This window comes from Cornus florida, unplaced genomic scaffold, assembly GCF_030987335.1.
Source record: "Cornus florida cultivar Cherokee Brave unplaced genomic scaffold, ASM3098733v1 CherokeeBrave_3.0.0_Hap2_Chr10, whole genome shotgun sequence".
NCBI classification, from domain to species: Eukaryota; Viridiplantae; Streptophyta; class Magnoliopsida; order Cornales; family Cornaceae; genus Cornus; species Cornus florida.
This window is the reverse complement of record NW_026775580.1, coordinates 101,822,932-101,836,941: the sequence shown is the minus strand read 5'-3', so window position 1 is coordinate 101,836,941 and position 14,010 is coordinate 101,822,932. Positions and strand designations below refer to the sequence as shown.

The following is a 14,010-nucleotide window of genomic DNA, read 5'->3' as shown; positions in this document are numbered from 1 at the left end:
AGAAATTTAGTTTTAGTATAAATTTGGATTTTCGACAGTTTTGGTAAAATTGAATCCTTATGTAGACCAATGTAGATTTGGTCAAAAATTCTGATAAAATCAGTTTAGGCTAGTTTAAGTATAAAGAGTTATTACCAGAAAAAATTATTTCGAAATAATCATTATTTCAAAAATTCATTTTTCACACTTAGCCAAAAACACAGTTTTTCATGACGCGCATTCTGGGGTCCTAATGTCCGTTACCAACTCATAGTAATGAAGGTTTCTCATGCATTAATTGTTGACCAATATGAATTATATGATTGATGCGCATGGTCTTAGCATTTCTAGCACAAATGATGAGTTTTTTCAAAACTTATGCAAGTTTGAACAAACTCACTCTTTAGCAATGACTTCATGTGTAATTTATATGAATGAAGTGCATAGTCTATTACTAATGGATATATGAGCATATGAATGATGATATGATATGCATGATCCTATAGAGATAAGTTTCAAATAGATTCATAAATACTTTGACATTGAATCCTAAACACTCACCATCCTATTTACCCTTTTCTTCGAGCTTTGTCCATGATCTTGTAGGCTTTCAGATAGACTTGCTTTCTTCCTTCATTTGAGTTGCTTTCTTACTCATTGTAATCCAAACTATATTTGGATGGACTTTGCACTTGGTTCCTTGCAACTTATGGTATCTTCTTTGTATCCATTGCTTTTTTTGGATGTGATCTTGAGTAATGGAATACTTGGTATTGACTTTATGATCGTCATTGAGGTCATCATTTGAATGTGAATAATTTATAATACTCAATATAAACATTAGTCCTTAAACACCATTAATGGTTTGTTATCATCAAAACCTCTAAATTGTCCTTTGATGAAATCCTTAAGGTCAACAAAGAAATATAATAAATATAATAATGGTAAGTTTTTTTTTTTAAGGTTATAACATAGTTAGTAAAATACGGTATGAGAAAAATAGGAATTTTTTTTTTTAAAAAATAAGTTTAAAAAATTCATTTAAAAAGAAAATGTAAAAATATGAATATGTTATATGCACTAAAAATTCGGGACCAAAAATTCGTCTATACAAATCTTATTATTTTCTTATATATCATATATTTGTAAGGACAATGAATAAAAGGTAACAAATAATAAAATAGATATATTACAATTAACACTATCACAATAATCATATAACAGAATTAAACTATCTAAATGCAATTAATCAATAATCATATGTCCATAACATGATCAATTCATCACAAAAATAATAAAAAAAATTCTAATTCAATTAATCAACTATGTTGCCTAAATTAAAAATAAAAATGCACCTACCTTTTACTCTAGATAAATGTGATTTGACTATTGAAATACCTCTATGATAGCTAGAGTTTTTTTTTTTTTTTTTTTTTTCCTTGATAGCCTATATATTTATAATAAATGCATAAGTATATGGTATGATATTTGTGAAAATATCTTTATATTCTACTAAAACATCTAGTGAATGTGGTGATTTACAAACTTTCATAATAATAATAATAATAAAGATACTAACAAAATTTAAAAGATCTCAAAAAAAAAAAAAAATTATAAATGTCTACAAATATCAATAAAAATTTATAATTTTTCAAAATTTTAGTGTTCCATAAGGTATATATGTGTGATTAATTACTTTGACTAAAGATCAAACATTGGATTCATACTAATAAGATATTATAAAAATAAAATAAAGTGACAACTGGGTGGTCACAGCCTTTTCCCGAGATTGCATAACAAATAGTATTATTTTGATGGTGTGAAAGTGAAGGGCTATACCAAACAAAATATGGTAGTTTGTGTTAAGGATGTGGGTTTGAGAAAAATACACCATTAGAAACGTGAACGAAATAAAAAGAACAATTAGATTACTGTAAAGTATAAACACGAATTAAACGAAGCAACCAAAACAAATAAACGCGTTACATACAAGATGATGAAAAAAAAAAAAACGCTGTATTTTACTGTATCTTTCAACTCTGATCGACAAACGGGAATATATTCTTAAAATTCGTACGTACGCCTTAAATTAGCGTATCATACGGTGACTTGTTATGCCACAAATTTCACAAAATATTCTAATTTTGAGGTACATGACAAGACCAGACGACCTCTCAATAGGAAGGGATTCAAACTTAGTTCTAAGAAATATATTCAAGAAGTAATGGTAGATTAACTAAATATATTAGTAAAAATTGTGAATTATGGTATTAGATTTATATGAGCATACTTAATGATTTGCTTTGTAAGAAGGAATAAAATTGAATGGAAGGAATAAAATTGAATGGAAGGGAGGAAAGAAATATGGATAAAATATCTATAGAGAAAAATAATTTTTTTATTTTTTTGAGTTGATAGAAGATAGGAGGGAGATTGCAAATATGAAGGGTAGTATTATAATTTAATTTTTTTTATATATATTTAAAGAAAAAAAAATATGAATCAGAAGTAATGGCTTAAGGAATAAAATTTGTTTCTTCCTTAAAAATAGTTTTCATTTAAGTGATATAATTATTAATTTACAACTCTAATCAAAAAATAAAAAAATAAGTAATAAGATCACTCTAAAGTACTATTTGAATTTGTTGCCATTGACAGCAACATCTATTAACAGTGGACTGGGGGGGGGGGGGGGGGGGGAGCACAGAGAGAGAGAAAATACAATGATTGTAGAGAAGTGGGGGTGTCGAGACGTGGAGGGACACAGTGACACGCACAGGTAAGTTGTGGATCCGTGGGACCCCGTGCTTCCACGTTACTACGCTCGGCTAAGCTCGGCCTTATCCTCCTCCTCTTTGGTTGGAAAAATGAAAAGATAGAAGAAGAGAGAGACGATTGAAATTATTGTTTTAAATAATTATCTAAAATACGGAGTATTGCATCTAAGGATGGCAATGGGGCGGTTTGGGGCAGGTTTCCCATTCCCCATCCCCGCCCCCGTTTAATTTTGGTGCCCCTAAAACCGCCCCATAACCAGTTAATTTTTTGCCTCTAATCTCCATAACCGCCCCCGCCCTACTTGCCCCGCCCCATCACCCGCCCCATAACCGATTATATTTTTATTTAAACACAATCATAGCACACACATACACACACACACACATATATATGGAAGTGTTAAGTGTAGGGTTTCCAATACATATAGAGAGAGAGAGAAAGTGAAGGTTAATTTGGTAAATATATTAACATGGTAGGATAAATTAATAATTTAAAATATTAAACGGGGCGGGTATGGGGCAGGGATCTTAGTCCCCCGCCCCGCAACCGGCCGGTTTTTTTTTTTTTAACCCCCATCCCCACCCCATTTAAGTAAACAGTTCTCCAAACCCGCTTTAAATGGGGCGGAGGCGGGGCGATTCCCCACCGGATTGGGGATTTTTGCCACCCCTAATTGCATCCTTAGAAGTGGACCCAATTTTTTTTTTAGGGCACAATACGGAGGCACAAAAGGCAAGCCAACAGCACGACAGAGGTATTAAGGCAAGATAGAAAAGATATACAAATCATGAAACAAAGTAATAAAATAAAAAACATGTTTCAAATATGTGAAAAAAGCATAATCTAAAACTCTACAACGTAATCATAATAAAAAAAAACGTAATAAACTGAAATGACTCAAAGATCAGGCCATTGCCAATGCAATATCATCAAGCCAATGACAATAGGACCCGATTAAGTCCTACTCATATCAAAATCTTTTAACACTGTTTAGAAAAGTCTAGTAAAAATTGGATCAATTGTGTATTGTGTTATTTGTTGTGTAATATAAATTTATAAAGATTCATGTACTCCACTGTTGGGTAAAGGAGGCATACCTGGTGGTCACTTTATGCAACAAATTGAGGTAGTTCAGTTGATTTAATTTCACTTGTAAAAATAATTAATTAACGTGCAGCTAAATGTATTAACTTCATTTAGATTTTTGTTTATGTGTCATGATATGATTCGTCGAGATCATATTCTTATAACGGAGAAAAAACATAGATTAAAGTAATTTTCTTTTATAACAGTAATATTATGAGATTTTCGGGTCCATTCTTTTAATCTAAATTGCACAAACTCACAAATTTAAAAAGACAAATACTACATGGACTTCCTTAATTATAATATCCAAGAAACTAATTAAAATTTATATCTAGATTGATTAATGATTAAAATCAATTGGTTAACCTAAAAGTGTAGACCAACAACACGAAATTAAAAACGTGGAGTTAAAACTTCAAACAATTAACCCATTTATAACGTCCAACAAAAATGTAATAACACTATTGAATGATGCCCAAAAAAGTAACAGTTGAATTTCACAACTTTTATATGTAACTGTCCAATGAGAATTCAAAATTGCAATTGAAATATAATTCAATAATTACCGAATTCTATTGTCTGAATAAGCCCGTGAACGCTTGTTATCATAATTTTCAAAGTGTAATACATAAACTTCAATTAATGATCTCTAAACTGAAAAGGGTTAGTTGGTCTTTGTCACCCCATATTGTTAACTCATACGTTTCTTTCTACTTTTTAACTTTCCAAACTTTCAAGTGTTTATTTTATACAACGCACTTGAAAAGTCAGTGTTGTACAGAGCAAGAAAAAGAGGATGATTAAACTAGTACTACTAATTATGACAATCTTAAAAATTTATGACACAATATTGACTTGGGAAGGTTAATTTTGACTGGACATTTAAGTTTAGCAAAACCATGCTAAAAATAAAACAGTGGTGTATTTATTAACATAACGTGCATTGAATTACCAATTTAGCAAAACTTATACGGTTTCCTTAAACCCAAAACAGTGCAAGTGTGTGAACCTATTCTTCGACATACACATCCCACCAAAACCCTATACGCATCACGCGCTTCTAACAAATGTGGGTGCCACACACCTTTCACTTTCACATAGTTTGACTCGATTCATTGAGTGGGTTGACCCAAATACAATTTGATATAACTCTTTTTGGAACTCTAGGAAATTTTAATGTTTTTATTTATTTATTTTTATTATAATGATAGAGAATGAATTTTAAAATATACCATTTTTTGATAGGTTTACATAAAATTTTAATTATGTCTATAACTTTAAGGCAAGGAGGGTAAATTGGGAATATATAAAAAACATAGTAAATTGAAGTTTGAATTGGGATAATTACTTTAGGACAACAAAAAATAGAAAGGTAAATACTTTTTGTAGCACGGTGGAAGTATAAAAAATTTCGATCCAAACCCAGTCTCAGTATGACTTTATTTTTTTTTTTTTTAAGAAAATGATATTCAAGCTTATTTATCAAATTGACACAATTAAGGCCACTAATATCCTAAAGTGGGGCCAAAAACAGGTCTCACTTCAGGCAATGGCCTTAATTGTTTTATTTTTTATGTTTTAAAAAATAGGGTTACATGTAAAAAAAAATCCACTTAAATTTTTGTCCTTTTGTAAATAATTCCCCTGAACTAAAAATCGCCCACCTAAATTATTGATTTGTTGCAATTAAGGACAAATCTATCACAAAAGACTATTTTACCATTTTTTATTAAAATTTTCACGTCTTATTAAATTATTTTTATTATCTTTTCTCTTATGTAAATATTAATTATATTATTTACCTTAATTTTATTTTTAGTATCAATTTATCATTTTTAAAAAAAATAGATAAGTAGATTTGTAACTACCATTTTTTAAATTGATTAACTTATTATTAAAACTTTATTATTTATAATAAAAGGTATCATAACCAATTTAAAAAATTTTATCGTAAAAAAAAAATCATCTTTTTTCATACAATATATTGATGAAAAATTAATAAAATACTTTGAAAAAAATATCTTATTTTCATGTAATATATTCATTAAAAATTAAGAAATTAATTAATTTTTTAAAAATATTTCTACTAAATTTTTTTATTTAAATAATTAATTAAAAAAATTAAAGGTAAATTTATGCAAATTTAATAGAAAATATCTCATCAAATTAGTATTAATTTTTTTCATAATTTATTTAGATAAGAAAAATATATTAAATGTAATTCAATATGAAGGGACAATATGGTCATTTAGTGAAATATAATATAGTATTTGGGTATGTTGCAACAAAATGAGATAGTTTAGGGGATTTTATGCACAAAATATAGTTTAAGGAAGTTATTTGTAAATCCAAACATAGTTTAAGGGGTTTTTTTTTTTTTTTTTTTTTTTTTTTTTTGTACTTTACCCTAAATAAAAAAAAAAAAAAAAAGTGAAGAACTTTAACTGTTGATTTTTTTTTTTTGGCCAATAATTAATTTTTTTAAATGACAACTAGAAAACTGAAAATGTCAGTATTTTCAAACAAGGCCTACAGTTAGAATTACCAATTTTTTGTCTAATTTTCCAACATTTTAGATCAAAATCCAAATTTTTTAGAGGTTAGACTAAAGTTTTCAACCAAACTTCAAACATGTTGGACTTAATCATTTGGTCTAGTGTGATAACAGCAGGCGCGTGGAGAGTGGAGCGTGGTGATTGCACTTTTAATTCTCACGAGAAAATCACACCCCGGTCAATGGTCAACGAGAGAAAAAGCAGCTTCTTTATGAGAAGTTATAATTGAAAAGGCCAGATAATGACTTTAACCATAGTTGAGACATGTTAAAGAACACAGTTACAAAGTCTCTAAACCATGATTAAAACTAATCCCAAGTAGGGTTAATTCGTAGCATGCAAAGCTAAGCCAAGCCAATCCCATCATCATGATTCAGCCAATAGGCATCTCTGACACAACCGGTTATGATTGAAGGAAAATACATCCTTCATTTTTCTCTCTCTCTCTCAATATATATATATATATATATCTGTATCTATATCCTATTCTCTGCAGTCCCCACACTGTAGTCTGTACTGCAATGGCCAAAAAAAGCCTGTAGCCCCGCCTACCTGCAAAAGGACCAACCATTTTCTTTTCTTCCTTGTGTTCCCTTTGGTTCAATCTCATTCGATCTCCAAAAAACAGCTCTATAATTCCAAGAACTAGAGAGAGAAAGAGTTGATTGTTTTCTCTTAGAAAGAGAAAGTGAAGATGGCTGATAAAGATGATGGTTTAGGGCTTAGTTTGAGCTTGAGATGCCCACAGAATCTCCCTCCGCCCCTCACATTCAATCTCATGCAGTCTCCTTTGCATTTCACTCACAACAAGTCCTCTTACACTCGTCATGCTTTTCAATCTTATTCTGTAGGTAGGTATATATATAAGAATATATATACACAAATACTTATATAGTTATATATATATATATATACATATATATGTATTTCTGTATATATCACCTACTAATTAAATCTGTAGATAACTTGTTTGATTTCTGAAAAAAAATTAAAACAAAGAAGGTACTTTTCAAATGTTACAAATTACATTGCAGATCGGTGTGTGGGGCATTTCAATGTTATGTTCTGAATCTTCTGATAAATGTATATGGATATATGTGTGTGTATATCAACTAAGTTTCTATTTTTTATTTTTTATTTCCTTTTCTGGATGCATTTCAATCTTCTGTGTGTATCACAGGTAACTTAATATATATATGTATGTATATTTGTTTTGGCAAAAAAATTGAATCAATTTTGAGCAAATTCAAATTTAATTGAACATGCACATTGCAGATCGGAACGTAGAAGCGAGATCGTACCTCCGAATGATCGACGTGAATCGACCGGCGGACTGTGAGGAAGAAGTGGGGGTTTCTTCGCCGAACAGCACGGTTTCGAGCGTGAGCGGGAAGAGGAACGAGAGTGAGATCGAGAGAGCTTTGCGTTTTCAGGGAATCGGCGACGAAGATGACGGCGGCGGCGGGGGAGAAAGGAAGAAGTTGAGGTTGACGAAGGAACAGGCGGCGGTGCTGGAAGAGACGTTCAAGGATCACAACACACTCAATCCGGTGAGTGGCATTTTGGTTATTATTCCATTGAAATGAGGACGTTTTTCTGGGGTACTGTGCCTGTGCTTATGGGTTTTGTTTTTGGTGTTTTCAGAAGCAAAAGGTGAGCCTGGCAAAGCAGCTGAATCTGCGCCCTCGACAAGTGGAAGTGTGGTTTCAGAACAGAAGGGCAAGGTGAGATATAATTTCCATACATGCATTGATCCACATATATGTGTTTATATATGTCAGCTCTCATTCTGGATTTTATGAATTATGCAACATTACACAGTTACAACATATTTATAACATTATTGTGCTATCCCTTGAGATTGGGTAATATAGCGCGCAAATGCAAAAGAAGAAAACTACTAAATCATGAATTGGAATGGGAAATTACTCTTTACCATGCACTTTGTGATTGGGGGGAGGTGGAAAAAAAAAAAAAAAAGTGGGTCATGAAACTATATACTCCTTACATACATATATGGTGTTTAATTATAAAAATAAAAAATATTGCAAACTTTGAAAGTCATATGCACATTGAATTGATGATGCAGGACCAAGTTGAAGCAAACAGAGGTAGACTGCGAGTACTTAAAGAAGTGTTGTGAGAATCTGACGGAAGAGAACAAGCGGTTACTGAAGGAAGTGAATGAACTTAGAGCACTCAAACTTTCCCCACAGTTGTCCATGCACATGAAACCTCCCACCACCCTCACCATGTGCCCTTCATGTGAGCGTGTGGCAGCTGTTTCATCATCCTCATCCTCTGTTGCAACTGATGCAGCCCAAGCTCGCCTCCACAACCGGTCGGATCCTAGTCACCACCGACCTGTACCCACTCACCCATGGACCACAAAAACCGTCTCCCAACAGCCGTTTGAACCCCATCGTGCTCAGTCATAGCTATGCACTCTTGAAGAAAAAGAAAAAGAAAAAAAAAAAAAAAAAAAAAATTGCATATAATGGTGATTTAGTTGGTTTTTGGAACAAGGGTATTTTAGTCATTTTTAATTGGTAGGTATATGAGTGGTAGTGAGTATATATATATTTATTTCCCAAGTGCCTGCATATCTTTACTTTTGTTGAGGAAGGATGTGTTTATTAATATATACTCCATATTGGATTGGATAGAGTCTAGATATGATTGAATGATTAGGAGAGAATCTGAATATCTTTCTTGAATATCAATTTATGAATGATTATGTTAGATAAAAGTGAGGATTATTGTGATTGGAGAAGGGGGCAATGTTGTGGAACAATTATCAAGATGAAGAAAAATGATTTCAACTTGATTGATTTTTGTGTATAAAATGATTAGATTCTATCATTCTAGCCATGGTCGGTGCACTAATACCTTGTTTCATGGGCTGTAATTGGTAAACAATATGATGCCTCTAGCATCTTTGGTGAAATGACTATAACATTGGATGCAACTTCACCATGTAGTTGATTAATCTACCAACAATGTTTGCAAGTGTCTAAAGTGCGCCAATCAACCTTTCAAGTTTGGTATACATATGGTTGGTAATCAGTCATCATATCTTCCTCAAATGTGCAAGCAAAAGACGTAAGCATCAGATTAAATTCTTCATTTCAAATTATTATTATTTTTTTCACTATTAATGCATTTGCTTGAATTTTCAGAAAAAAAAATATATATATCATCATTACATTCTTCCACCAGATGAATTCTACATTATAGGTTCCATAAATTTTGTTAACACATCTCAACCTGCTAGAAGATGTCCGATGTTGAACTCAGGACTCTCAAACATACACAGAACTAGCGACAAATTATAGAGCCGGATCTCAAGGAAGGTCAGCAGGACTGAATAAACACGCAGTAAATTATTGTCCTTGGAATTGGAGAACCACCAATTTCAAGTCTTGAGTGAAAATTAGAGCCATCTAGTCAGACAAATATGTCCTACCATTGAATTTATTATTATTATTTTTTTCCTGAAGTAAAATAAAATAAAGCTGCAAGAAAATAGAATTTTAATAAGCAATCCCCAGTTCCCCCACCAATCCAGAGCGAATGGGTAGTGACATTTTCGAAAATCACAAAGGCACACTAGTACTCCCTTATATCATTTCTGTACCATGAACTCTGTACTTAATACGTTCGGTTTGTATAGCCTCTCTCTAAGTTTACTCTAAAATCATTCATTGGATCAGTTAAATAAAAAAATAAAAAAATACCTCCAACCTGAGTTTTTTAGCAAGATATATTATCAAGAAAAAGGCCTAGAAAATACGAGACAAGGCAATGACGATGGAGACCTGTAAAGCAAGTTGAGTTTCTTGACCAAAAATCTGAAAGCTTCTTGCACATGCATATTGCAAAAAATCTCCTAATCATAGTTATGAACATTTTGAAATGCAGCTTGTTTTGACAATCCATGTTGACAAGACAACAAACAAATGATTTATTATATATATATCCAGATATCCTCCTTTAAGATGGATGCAAGGAGTAACAGGTATCAAACTGTATTTACAGTATCAGCAAGGGATCGCAGTATACAACCTAAACCAGCCCTCTCTGTCAGCTTTTCATGAATTCGTAGGCATTGATCACAGGTGGGACGATCTCCAGTAGACAAGCCTCTATACAAGTACCTACAAATTAAATAACATTCTTATTATTAATTTCCCAAATAGCGCGAGAACAAAATAAATTCCGGGAAACCTGCACAAAGCAGGAAGTCCCTAATTTCTAGAATAGAAATAGCAACAAAGAGACAATTAACATAGAAATCAGAAAATATCATTACTTAGCTGACTCTAAATATAAAAATAATTATTATTAGTAAAATATATTTTAATATCAAAGTAAACAATGGTATTTTATTGGGAAAAAGATTAATTATCCTTAAGGACCCTATAAGAAAATAAAATTTAGAAAATGTGTATATACTTAATTCAAAACTAAGGTATAAATTTTTGGTTATGTAACAATGATGGTGTCGTGGTACAATGAGGTTTGAGTTGGTCAATTATGAGGTAATCCATATGTAGTAGTCCATGCATCATGGTGTTAGAACGCATGTGTTAAGACCACTATGGCACAATGTAATCATGCAACAGAGAGTTACATCACGGCCACCATGGTATTAATATTATATCACAAGGCTTGAAGCATGATTGACCAGATATGAGATAGATCGCCAGAACACCAATGCTGGTTGCCTGGCAAACAAACAAAATAGTCCAGAGAAGAGAGATTTACAACTCCTGACATCTTTTGAGGTGCTCAAATATGTTCACTCACTAGTCTTCATCTCTCCCAAAGTCTATTGTGATGCGTGCTATTTTCCACATCATCACGTAGTAAGGCTTTTTGAGCGTTCCATTATCATAAAGCTGCTCCAAAATTGGCTTGGTTTCAAGGTCAGCTAGTTTCTTTGTTGGAGAGCATCACGCAGCAATTCAGGCAAATTTTGGCTGCTATTCGGAAGTAGGGCGAGAAAGAAAGGAAACCTGATCGTGGAAATGGAACGAAGCATGCTAAAAGGCAAAGGAATTCCCTTATGTAAGGAATTTATTGCACTTCTTCTAAATAACCTATCAAACATATCTAACAACATAAATCCTATCTCTGGCCTCAAGCAGGGGAGCGGAACTCTGGCAGGATCAAAATTTGCAACACCAGGCTCAGCACTACTTCCATTTCTGCAACAAGTAAGAGCAGTGCCTTACTCAACTTTAGACGAATTGTCATCACAGGAAGTAATCCTAAGGCAAAGATATAGGTAGAAAGTAATCTCGTAGTGGGCAGTGAATTTGACATCAAAAACCAGATTCTATTTGGCACTTTTTTGCTACATAAACAGGATCACTATAGAGAACCAATAAGGAATCGAAAATAGGAATCAATAATTCATGAAAAAATCCTAAATCTCTCACTAAAGATAGGAGAAAGTTGGGTGCCAAGCCAGCAGATATAACCATTGAACAAAACCATGACTTGAATGCTCGGGATTAAAAAAAATAAAAACATACAAGCCAACAATAAGATCATGGAGTACACATATCTTTCCTTAACGTCCATAAATTACACATGCTGAATGAGTTCTAAGTCAGCCTGGAAATGCTCAGTCTAATCATCTCAAAACTATTTGAAAAATATTGGTTTTATTTCCTGTCTGGAAGGTTTATGTTATTTTCCATTCTCAGTCATTTGATTGAGTCAGATCCTTCACAAACTGCAGTTCTACATAAGGATGGTATTTTATAGTCAGCGACTTTCTTGTGGGAGTGAGAAATAATTAGTGAAAACTGAACCTGGAGGTGAGTGAATTCAATGGAAAATAAAACTGTGGACCACTATTACTTAAAATACTCTTGCTGGAGTTTAGAACTAAACTCATGGTCCAACAAGATTATATTGAAATAAAACGGCACCAATTCACATAGTTCGTGGACAATTCAACATGACAAGAACAAAAATAATGAGGTCAAATATCATTTCATCAGAGGGGATCTTAGTGCTAGCGACACTTCACTTTGAAGGTGCTCAATAGGGCTAAGTAAGTAATTCCATAACAAGGATACATTACCGACGAAATTGTCATATCATTCCACTTCTCCTGTCTCTTCTTCCTCTATCCATCTCTTAAATTCGTTCCTTGACCGTAAAAAAAAGCAAACTGATGTCTGAAGCACTTGAGTAAGAACATGGTAGAGGAACAAAAAGGCAGAAGACACGCATGAGGAATTAGAGCCAATAAATGAGAGCAATTTTCAGGAACATTTTATCATAGAGGTATTGACGATGAATCTATCAGCAAGAACCCATAACTAGTAATATCTGTTGCATCTGCTCTTACACATGAGTGCTTAGAACTGAGTACCTTGGTGAGACTACCTACGCCTTCATTCAAGATCAAGAAGACTAATGGCTCAAATATCTCATCTTCATCTATACTTCAGTTTTTCTCTGATTATTGTATCTCACTCCATTCTCGCTTTCTTTCTATTTCTTCTCTTTACTATATATTACAGTTCAGTGATAATCTCCTTTAGCATCCAAAAGTTGTCTGGCACCAATGTCATACTCACCTCTCCTCAAAATACAGTCCTGTCCTTACCCGTTAGCAACAATAATCCAGAACATGTATAGAATGTTCAATAAGTGTTGCAGTCATTTGGTGTCTCTAACCTAGAACAACTTTTTTCATTTTAAGATTCTATGGTTAATTCCCTAATTTAAACCCCAAATTTGCTTAGATTACTCCTTAAAGATCCATTTGCAAATGTCATCAGCGTTATTTACGCTTGCAAAGTAATCCTCATACTGCTAAGTGCAGATGAGACAATCTATAGGACGGGAACAACAGTAACAGTTATCTATCTTCGGAAGGATTTCTGTGACCACAAATTGCAGTTCTTGTCACATTTCTAGGTTGATTTGTTTTCTTTCTTTGAATTTGCATTAAAATGTTATTTTAAATCAGAAATTGAGAAGCAAAATCAGACAGCTATATGTCCTCAATTTAGGATTAACAACAAAATTGGGGACTTACTTCATGAGGATATCGTAGTACTCAGGATCCAACGAAGAGAACATTCCATCCACATCTTTTATAGCCATGATTGCCCTGTGCACCACTATCCAATTCGCAGACTACAAACGCCCAAAACGAAATCAAGTTTTCTTCACTTCCACTTAAACAGATCAAGAAAAAAGGCATGATTCTAGAGCGAGAAAGTGTAGAGAGAGAGGAGGTCGAACCTTGCATCTTTCGTCTCTGGTCTTGGGAGGTGAGCCTTCGAGAGCAGTTTTGAGAGCTTCAACTGGTTTATACCTAAGACATCGAACCAGGGTTAATCAGAAACTATACGTATGAATACATACATACATATATATATATATAGGTACGCTATATCTGGAAATTGGGGTGATGGGTTAATTGATTCATACTGTTTGAGTAAGCTCTCGATCTTGCGAGACTTGTGCTCGATTCTGGTTATTATAGCTTCGGCATTGTCTGCTCCCACAAATTCCTCATGTCCTGCCATTCTCTCTCTCCGATTCGTGTTTCTTGTATTCTCATTTCACACAAAGTCAGTGC

General features: G+C 33.0%; 2 protein-coding genes across 2 annotated transcripts; one reads left to right on the top strand and one right to left on the bottom strand.

The window, feature by feature from the left end:
* Window positions 1-7,660: 7,660 nt before the first annotated feature.
* Window positions 7,661-8,994, top strand: LOC132278268 (homeobox-leucine zipper protein HAT3). Its single transcript, XM_059780070.1, has 3 exons — window positions 7,661-7,948; window positions 8,043-8,122; window positions 8,488-8,994. The coding sequence occupies exons 1-3, from the start codon at window positions 7,661-7,663 to the stop codon at window positions 8,834-8,836; spliced, it is 717 nt and encodes a 238-aa protein (XP_059636053.1). The 3' UTR covers window positions 8,837-8,994.
* A 1,344-nt stretch (window positions 8,995-10,338) lies between these two features.
* LOC132276461 (actin-related protein 2/3 complex subunit 5A) lies at window positions 10,339-14,010 on the bottom strand. Its single transcript, XM_059777892.1, has 4 exons — window positions 13,860-14,010; window positions 13,671-13,743; window positions 13,462-13,562; window positions 10,339-10,555 (listed from the first exon to the last, which is right to left on the bottom strand). The coding sequence occupies exons 1-4, from the start codon at window positions 13,955-13,957 to the stop codon at window positions 10,420-10,422; spliced, it is 408 nt and encodes a 135-aa protein (XP_059633875.1). The 5' UTR covers window positions 13,958-14,010; the 3' UTR covers window positions 10,339-10,419.

Coding starts and splice junctions, on each gene's coding strand:
- LOC132278268 (XM_059780070.1), top strand. CDS start 7,661: ATGCACATTGCAGATCGGAACGTAGAAGCGAGATCGTACCTCCGAATG. Junction 7,949..8,042: donor ATCACAACACACTCAATCCG/GTGAGTGGCATT, acceptor TGGTGTTTTCAG/AAGCAAAAGGTGAGCCTGGC. Junction 8,123..8,487: donor TTTCAGAACAGAAGGGCAAG/GTGAGATATAAT, acceptor TTGATGATGCAG/GACCAAGTTGAAGCAAACAG.
- LOC132276461 (XM_059777892.1), bottom strand. CDS start 13,957: ATGGCAGGACATGAGGAATTTGTGGGAGCAGACAATGCCGAAGCTATA. Junction 13,744..13,859: donor ATCGAGAGCTTACTCAAACA/GTATGAATCAAT, acceptor TCGATGTCTTAG/GTATAAACCAGTTGAAGCTC. Junction 13,563..13,670: donor CCAGAGACGAAAGATGCAAG/GTTCGACCTCCT, acceptor GGGCGTTTGTAG/TCTGCGAATTGGATAGTGGT.